At 31.9% G+C, this 10,159-nt stretch overlaps 1 protein-coding gene across 1 annotated transcript; it reads left to right on the top strand.

The window, feature by feature from the left end:
* The first annotated feature begins 4,877 nt into the window (after positions 1-4,877).
* LOC105646690 (Mitochondrial substrate carrier family protein) lies at positions 4,878-8,833 on the top strand. Its single transcript, XM_012232598.4, has 7 exons — positions 4,878-5,290; positions 5,665-5,841; positions 5,926-6,075; positions 6,237-6,338; positions 6,423-6,493; positions 6,618-6,685; positions 8,225-8,833. The coding sequence occupies exons 1-7, from the start codon at positions 5,027-5,029 to the stop codon at positions 8,464-8,466; spliced, it is 1,074 nt and encodes a 357-aa protein (XP_012087988.1). The 5' UTR covers positions 4,878-5,026; the 3' UTR covers positions 8,467-8,833.
* The last annotated feature ends 1,326 nt before the right edge of the window (positions 8,834-10,159 follow it).

The raw sequence follows: 10,159 nt of genomic DNA, 5'->3' as shown, positions 1-10,159 counted from the left end.
TCTATATAGGTATACTTAGAGATCGAAGTTAGGCGCCACCACTTGAAAACTAGATACATAAATATTCTGTCATAACTAAAATATAGTATAACAAAATTTATTGATTTAATAAGAAATCTTAATTAAATAATTGAAAGGTGGCTTGAAAAATTGAGACCCTCAAATTGGTTGGCTTGACAAATTCTTTCAATCTTCTGTAGATAAACTAATTATCATGAACTAACTGCATATGATGAACACAAAGAATTTGAATTACTAAAACTGTGTTCGGCAACAACTTTTTAAATAGCTAGTTAAAATGCTAAATTTCATTTTTTTTATAGTGTTTGAGTTTTAGTGTGAGTTTGAAGCCACAATTTTTTTTTTTTTAAAATGCACAATCTAACACAATATGTGACAATTTGACATTTTAAAGTGTACAACCAATAATAACAAATCCATAAAGTGGATTACAAAAGAGTACAACCAAGTGCACAACTAATAATAACAAGGCCACAAAGTGGATTTCAAAAGAGTACAACCAAATGCACAACTAATAATAACAAGTCTACAAAATAGCTTATAGAAGTGTACGACTAATAATAATAAGGTCACAAAATCGATTATAGATGTTGACAACCGTTACTTAATGCAAAAAACAACAACTACTGGAAAAATGTATAACTAATAATAATAAGATCACAAAATGGCTTACAACAGTTTATAACTACTTTTAATACAAGGCTACAAAGTGGCTTACAAAAAAGTATAACCATAACAAAAATTTAGAAAAAAAAAATATTGTATTTCTAAAAGTCACAATTAATAATAATAAAAGGCTACAAAGTGGCTTACTGAAATTTACAACCGTTATCTAACACATAAAACAATAATTATCAAAAAAGTGTACAACTAATTATAACAAGGCTACAAAATGGCTTATAAAAGTGCAAGCCTAATATACAATTTCACCACCAACTTTGTGACTTGTTATATTTTCACTCCAAAATCACATTTAGCCCATTGACACCCTAATTATGACGTTTAAGGATAATAACACCTCAAAATGAAATTAGAGTTAGAATTATTAATAAAAGTAGATCTCAATTCTACATCTTGTGTTTACTAAACCCAACAACTAACTCAACCCCCAAAAGTCACCATTTAATAAAATTTGTGATAGGATCAGCCATCGCTCAACCATGGAGCGTGGACAACAACTTGAGAAATCCATTGGTGCTTCTTAGTAGCCAATTACAAGAAGTTAATGTTAGGCTTTTGTAAAGGCTCTATTAAATTACATGGCCTCATTTAAATTGCTTTGGGCTAATTTTTATTATGCATGTAATTGGGTCTAGCTAACTTGTTTATTTTGGGCTGAAAAATGACTTTATTTTGTGTGCTTTAGTAAAGCCCATGTGTTTGAGCTGTAGGGAAGCCTAGTTAGATACTTTACCTTAGGATTGGATTTGTTTGAGGCATATAAATAGCCTTCTTAAGATGTAAAACGGGGTAGGTTGGATTTTATAAAAATTGGTGGCTATTTTGCCTTCCTTTGATTGAGGAGTTTGTCTCCTTCAATTGTTGCAACAGGAAGGGATTACTTATCAAGATTTCATCTTGTGGCATTTTCTTTTTTGTTTAAGTCTACCCTATGATCCACGTTCTCAATCCTTATTTGTTTGGGGGTTTGGAAGGATTGCATCAAGAATCAAGGTAAACTTATCAACTCGTTGTGACGTTTATCTTATTCTTCTACTTGATTATTGGTGTTTCCGTTTTTATAAACGTGGGTGCCATAGAGTCTTTCATCTTCTCTTCTCCCTTATGGTTCCAACTCCAAAAGTCCTATTGTATGAACCCTAGCTAATGATCAATCTCAACACTCAGTTGTTTCTCCATTGCTTTGGGATGGACATTCATGACATGAAACTTTGAATTATACCATGAAATAGGCAATAATAGGCCGACAATGGGTTAAAAACTGAAACTGCTGCCTCACCACTTACCTTGTCTCGGCAATATAAAAGTAATCTCCGGTTATAAAACGTATACTTAAATGCTTCTAAGCATTCACTAATGCCTTCAAACTCGAATAAAATTCCCTTATCAAACCTCTTAAAAATAAAGGAAAAAAAAAGTAAAGCAGCATATATAGAAGGCTAAACCTTCAAACAGATCAGAAATGTATACTGTAATACCAAAAGTATCGACCATGGTGAAGCATTATCAGTTCCAATATTTTATAGGATGGTTTACAGTTGAAATCAATTCCAAAACACAACAAGGTCTTTTTCTTTTTCTTTTTTTTTTTTTCACGGTAATAAAAGCATAAATTACATACTACCAATATTTGACAGAAAAGATTCATTAAAGGTCATGATCTCAAATATGTTACTCGCATGAAACATCGAATTGTTGCTAGCATATGCAACTCTTTTAATGAGTCGGTTTAGAAGTTTTGAGGATGTCATGAATATCCATCTCAAAATAATGGAGAAATACTTTAGTGAGATTGATCATTAACTAGGGTTCGTACAATGGGGTTGTTGGAGTTAGAACGATGAGAGGGAAGAGAAGAGGAGAGGCGTTAGCCTTTTGTGTGAGACAAATTTAGTTAAACGGTGAGTTTTGAGGTTTAGTAAGTTGTTGGGTTTAGTAAATCCAAGATGTAAGATTGAGACCCACTTTTATTATTTTTTATTAATAATTTTAACTCTAATTTCATTTGGCGTGCTATTATCCTTAAACCTCATAATTAGGGTGTTAGTGGCTAAAGGTGATTGTGGAGTAAAAATATAACAAGTCACAAAGTTGGTGGTGAAATTGTATATTAGGCCCAGAAGTGCATGACTAATAATAAAAAGGCCACAAAGTGGCTTATAAAAGTTCATAATCATTAATTAACACAGAGAAACAACAACCATTGAAAAATTACACGACTACTAATAATAACCACAAAATGGAAGTGGCTTACAGAAGTTCACAAATGTTAATTAACAGAGAAAAATAAAAACCATTGAAAAAGTGTACACGTACTAAAAACAAACTCTAATTTTCCCTTTTTTTCAATAATTAAAATACACTTGCACTTTTAAAAACAAAACGTGAGCATTTTCAAAATTTAATTGAGCATAATATATATTAATTCCTGACATCAATTATTGTGGACAAATTTACAATAATAAAAGTGGACATATATTCACTAAACATATAAATAAGGGCTAACTTTGTATTTATATGCCCATTATTTTGACTTTTAATATTAGAACTTTAATTTTGTGGCCAAATTTATAAAAATGACAACTGTTACTATAAAATGAAATGAAAAAGTGAGTTGATAACTTGTCCCTTGAAATATGCGTATATTAAATACTGATAATATTTGTATCTGCTATTTTCCTTGATTGTTGAGCTTCAATCCTAAAACAAACACATACACTCTAAGAGCATTCTAGACTTTTAACTTGACTTGCATCCTAAAGTTACTATTTAGGGTAAAATTCTCTATATAAAAAACACCCCCAAAAGAAAATTCTCTAACTAAAGAGAACAGAGGGAGTATTACTTTTGTAAAAAATTCAATACTCTTAAATTAACATGTTGATTTTTTATATTCGTTTTGTAATATTTTTCTATTAATTTTATAAAAAATTTAGTATTTTTCAAAGAGGTTACAAATTAAAGAAGCATGAAAGTGGATTCAAAATTAGATGTAAAAGATCTTTACTTTGACTATTAAAGTGAGGTCCATTTGCTTGTTAGGTCATACTCCGTTTGTTCCAAATATAAGTCGTTTTTAGTTTGTTATTTTATCCCAAAATAGAAGTCAGTTTTATATATTTCAAAAGGTAATAAATGATATTTTTCCAATATTACCTTTATTTATACTAAATATAATAAATACTTTACAATTAACTATTGGTTTTGCAATAAAGGATAATTTGGTTAAATTTACCCTTGAGTTTGTTATAATCTAGGAGAATTAATTACTTCTTTAATTCTTTTACAAAAACCTTAAACGACTTATATTTTAAAATAAAGAGAATATTATAATTGCAGTTTAGGACAAAAAAAATATTCTTCGGCCTTTTTAGACACCTAAAATCTCATGTTTAGTAGTAAAAATTGGTACAATTTGAAAATTACACATTTGAAAATTGCACATTGTAACGATGAATTTAAGAAATTCAATAATTATATAATAAAAATTTTATATGGATTTTAATTTTTTTAAAAAATTTTATGTTAAGTATTTTCAAGATATAAATGTAAGATTTAGAACTAATTTTTTTTATTCAAAGATTCTTTTAAGTTTGGAAATAATCATCTTATAACTAAAATTATTATTATAAAATTAATATGTCGAATTACCAACTCAATTAAAAATTTTTTAAAATTAAATATTTTGTAATTAGCATTTAGATAACTAATATTTGAATTTAATTATAGGTCTAATATTGCAATTAAATTATAACATTAAATGGCTAATATTTGAACTCAATTATTACAATGGCCATTAATATTTATATCAAATCTTAAAAAAATAAAAAATCATATTTGAATATAAAATTTGATAAAAAACACTGCTAATTTAATAAAAAATAAATATAACTAAAAATTAATGTTAAATTTAATTAAAAGTATTTGTATTATATTTAAATTTATTATTAAAAATATTAGATCACGAATATAATATCAGCAGCAAAACAAGTTTTTAAAACTAGCTGAAATATAATTGAACAAAAATATTCTGCGTTTCCTTTTTTTTATTTTTTTTATTTTTTTATTTTTTTATTTTTTTATTTTTATCTTTAAGCCTAGACCTCAAAAAAAAAAAAAAAAAAAAAAAAAAAAAAAATCTCAAAAAAGTACTAAAAAAAAAAACTTCACAAGAGTCGAGACTAGACTAACTTCGTACCCTCGGTTAACCAGTTCTAGGGTTTCTCTCTTCGCCACTATGACTTTGATGTTTCGCCAATCTTACTGTTAAGCTTTTAGAGAGAGAAAGACGAAAAGGAGCAAATCTTGAGAGGGAAAATTGAATATGGAAGCAAGGGTTGGTGTGGTTGTTGATGGAGGACAGAGAGCTCTCAATTCCGCTGCTGTTCATGGTAGCGTCGTTGATGCCGGTGCTAGGAAATTTCTGCAGCAGCACAATCATAATCACAATCACAACCATAATAAACAGCAGTCTTTGAGTCGGCAAGCGCAGATAGGAACCATTCAGCAGCTGCTTGCCGGTGGTATTGCTGGTGCTTTTAGTAAGACCTGCACGGCTCCTCTGGCTCGCCTTACTATCCTCTTTCAGGTATATTCTCCCCTTTTATCTACTTAATTTTGCAATTATGTGGCAAGAGATGTTAGTTTTCTTTTCATGTTTTTCTTTGAATTTATGATTTACCTATTAACTTGGAAAAAGAAAGGAACGAGCTTTTTAAAATTGACGTGGTTTTGAATTAAAATCAGCTTAGCTCAGAATAGATTGGTTCATCTCCTTCTTATTAAAAGGGTTCAGTCCTCTTGATAATTAGCTACAAAAAACCTTGAATTTCTTGACGTGTTTTGATGAAGTTCCTAAATTTATTGTAGGATGCATTGCTGCGTTAGTATTGCCTTTTCTAGTGCCTTTTTGCTGCTAATTGTTTGTTTTGCTGACTGCTTCTTATTGTTGTAATCTACTAGGTTCAAGGCATGCATGCTGATGTTTCAGCTTTGCACCAGGCTAGCTTATGGCGTGAAGCTTCCCGAGTTATTCATGAAGAAGGGTTTAGAGCATTTTGGAAAGGCAATTTGGTTACTATTGTTCATCGTCTTCCTTATTCTTCAGTGAACTTCTATGCTTACGAACGCTACAAGAGTGTAAAGACGATTTCTTTGAGACCTTCTGAAATTAAATGTGATCTTTCTGCTCCTAAAATTTCATGTTGTCTTTATCTTTTCCAGTTACTACAATCATTTCTTGGCTTAGAAAGACAGAGGGGTAATGCAACAATGGACCTGGCTGTGCACTTTATAGGTGGTGGGTTGGCAGGAATAACAGCTGCCTCTGCCACGTATCCACTGGATCTTGTGAGGACACGCCTTGCAGCGCAGGTAACTCCAGCATACTTGGGTGAGTAATGAGCTGCTTTGTATTGGGGATATGCGGGTAGGGGAGTCTTTATTTACTGTTATCATGGAGGTTGGGTTTATTCTGCTGTTAACATGAACTTCTCTGTTGCAATCTCAACTTGATTAAGTTTTAAACTCTGCAGAGGAACACAATATACTACAGGGGTATGTGGCATGCATTTAGTACCATAATCAGAGAAGAAGGTTTTTTGGGCCTGTATAAAGGACTTGCAGCAACTCTATTGGTATGTTCTGTTTTATGTCCCTTATTTTTTTGCTTCCCCTCGTTGTTGATTTTGAATGCCAATTAGGCTACTCATGTGTTGCAGGGTGTTGGCCCAAGCATTGCATTAAGCTTTTCTGTATATGAGTCTCTCAGATCCTTCTGGCAGACTCAAAGGTAAGGATTCCATGAATTGGTCAAATTGAGCAATATTATGCCAATGTGCACTGTTATATTTAATCTGTCTTGATTGGCAGTATTGCAATGATTTCTTATATTTTTTTGTCACATTTGACTGCAGGCCTAACGATTCTACTGTTGCAGTTAGTCTTGCTTGTGGTAGTCTTTCAGGCATTGCATCGTCAACAGGTGAGTGACGTGTGATCCAAGGCTGAATTGAGCCCTTTCCCAATCTTGGAACACAATATGTACCTGAAAATATTGTTTTATCAGTCTTTGTTTTTGGATCCTATTTAATGGTAGCTGGAAAACAAAACTTTAGGATAAATTACAAGAGGTAAAACACATATTTACACCTTTGAACTTATCGAGTTGTGCCCATTTTTCCTCTGAATGTTTATGTGTTGATATTGAGCTCTTTTAAATTTGTTTTTGTTAAAATTAAGTCCTTATTTAATTGAAGATTAGAGAGTGATGATCACACGTGAAACGCGAGTTGATGAGATGACTTGATCAAAGTATTATGCTCATGAAACTTTTATTTTTGTTAAAATTAAGCGCCCTTATTTCTGCTGTGAGTGATCAGCATCTGTCGTTCACTCAGTCAATTTAGGGCGTAATGTTTGCTTAAATGAAAATTGAAGGACTTAATGTTGGTAAATAAAAGTTTGAGGGCTTAAATATGTGTTTTGCTGTTACAAAATACCCCACTGACAATTTGGCAACATATACACTTTGATCATCATTCTTTTTCTATAACAAATTATGTTCCTTCAATTTTTCATGTTCCTTGCAATTTAGTCTTTCTATGAGATATAATGTACTTTAGTTCTTCGGTTTCAACTCATAAATTTTCTTATATCAATCAATTTTGGTCTTTAGCAAAGTGAATACCCAATTTTTATCTTTTTCCAAATATCAGAGTATCTTTATAATAGCCTTTTTTTTTTTAGTTTCTAAGCTTTGCATGTGCCTTTCATTGTTAAGTACGTGCAAATATGTCTGTACCATATGATATTTATGCGGCAGTTTCTAATATAGGATAAATCTAAATGTTCCTTGCCTTCTATGGTTTTTTTTTTTTTCAAATAAATGTGAATATGATTTATTGATGCATGGCTTTTGCATAGGGACTTGCCTTTTCTGGCATGAAGGTTGATTCTTGGAATTGTAGGGGAAACTTTTCTTGGGATTGTACTAAAAGTTTTTGGACTGTGTCAAAGAAAACCTGTAGTATTTATAGCCTGATATGTGTCTGATATCATTTAGGTTATTTTCGTCAACAGTTAAATACTTTTGAAACTTTTGCATCTAAGAGTAAATTGATATTAGCGCAAATTCTCATGAGATATTTTCATTATTTGGCTGCACTGGTGGTATTATTTTTCCTCTTAAGTGGGAGACTTGTTGAGAGGACTACCCATCAGATGGAGAATTCTTTAGGCCTTGACAGGGCCAGTTATTCTTTTGTGATTCTTTTTCCTTCTATTCTCACTACTGGTATGACCTCAGCAGTAATCCCATGGATACTCAATAATTTATAGTAACTTCCATGTTTTTTATTGTAAGCCAATGTCGTGTACTTATTCTCTTAGTGTTTTTCTAGTGCCTTGATGATTAGTACAATTTTCTTAAATGAATCTTTAGTTACTCCCTTGATAGGCTTTATTGTCTTTGGTCACGATCATAGCCTCTGAGTGACTTTTTTACTGTTGTGTCAATGTACAGCAACATTTCCTTTGGATCTTGTGAGGAGGAGAATGCAGTTGGAAGGAGCTGGTGGTCGAGCCCGTGTATATACAACTGGCTTGTTTGGGACACTTGGGCACATAATTCGTAATGAAGGTTTGCGAGGCTTGTATAGAGGGATACTGCCTGAATACTGCAAAGTAGTTCCTAGTGTTGGCATTATCTTCATGACATACGAGACACTGAAGATGCTTCTATCGCACGACCCTACTAATCAGTAATTGCCTATCTCAGTTAGGCATTCTCCCTCAAATAGTATCCATGAGGTTATCTGTTTGGGCAAATAAAATGGAAAAGATGAAGAATCAGTTTTGTCACACTAGAGGGTTTGTAGAAGAAATTTTCTGCAATACATGAGAAATTCCATGGTGGTAAATTTTGCTGTTTCTGCCATGACACCATAATTTTTATGTATAGGTATATCATGAAAGTCGCATAAGTATATCCTAATTTTAACATATTTAGGTTTCAACATCTAGAGAATTAACATTCATTGATCATCATGTCATTATAACAATTTTGTTGTCTCAACATGTTTAATACTTGCTATGTAGTGTAGCTGCCCTTATCAGTGGCAATGTTTTCTTCTGTTGGCACTCTTTTGAGTTTGGAAAAAAGCCGAGTTGAAAATTTTATGTTATATTTTAAACTGCAATATTGAAAAATTGAAGCAATTGATACAAAGGCAACTGTAGAACCTTCTTTATTTGAACTCTTGCAATATAAATCTGTCCGTTCGGATTGGGTTTGGACAGGATTCTCAATTCAGCTAAACAATGTCGAACAAACAGGCAATGTTTTGTACACCGCCATGACTTTACAAACTGGTTACTAGCAATTATTATGATTATTTAACAAAATACTAAGTGGAAATTATAATGATAAAATTTAGTACTTGTTTTCTTGATATTACCTATGAACTATATCAAGTCACATATTCGAAGAAAAAAATCATTCAAGTTGGGATTCAAGAATTCAAATCTTAAAGCTATAATAAATGATTTATCATTGATACATACATAAATAAATAATATTTGACAAAAAAAAAAAAAAAAAAGTATCCCTGTACCCGAACTGGCCTGCATTGAGGTGGAGACAAGGAGGGGTCTTTCAATAGGCGAAGAGAATAGAATATATTACATGCGCAAACATCAAATCTGATACACAACATGTAAATATGGCAACTCTTTCCTCTTCACTTTCACAAATCATCAATAACATAGTAGCACCACAGCACATAAAGCTTGAGATTCTTGGAATTCAATCACAGTCATATGGTATAAAGTAATCTTGAAGAACACTAATTAAAGATTTATATTTATCCCTCTTTCGACAAGTTTGCGATGCAGATTATTTTGTAGAGTATTTTCCAATTAGCGTAATAATGATTGATTTGGAAGAAGCATTTATGACCAAGCAGAGATCTTCTCTTAGTCCTCTTGGAAAAAGCAGTCAAGATCAATCAAAAATATCATTTTCTTTGTAAAGCAAGCTTCCTAAACTATGATTGGTTTTCGTTAGAACAAGAATCAATTATTGATTATTCCAGTATAAGAGCACCTTATCATCCATGCAAACTTTATTCTATGAGGGAATAAATCATTTTAATCTTTAAGAAGCCATTATAAATTCTGATACTCATGCATATCACCTTCAACAGCTCTCTCTCTCCCTCTCTCTCTCTCTCTCTCTCTCTCTTCAATTCCCAATTTCTACTTCTTTTAATTTCTTTGATTATAATTTGATATTGGGTTAGGATTGGGTAATCTGCATCCTGAGGTTTAGATTTTCATTTTTGATTTGGACGATCTAGTCCTTGGGATGCAGATTACCTCCTCCTTACTGGCAGTGCAAGAAAACTACTACTTATGGTGGCTAAAACACACTCTGCTGCTTTTCCAAATCCATTCAGGT

The sequence above is a fragment of the Jatropha curcas genome, chromosome 2 (assembly GCF_041381405.1).
Source record: "Jatropha curcas cultivar XTBG-Jc1 chromosome 2, XTBG_Jcur_1.0, whole genome shotgun sequence".
NCBI classification, from domain to species: domain Eukaryota; kingdom Viridiplantae; phylum Streptophyta; class Magnoliopsida; order Malpighiales; family Euphorbiaceae; genus Jatropha; species Jatropha curcas.
This window is presented reverse-complemented; position numbering and strand designations above follow the sequence as displayed.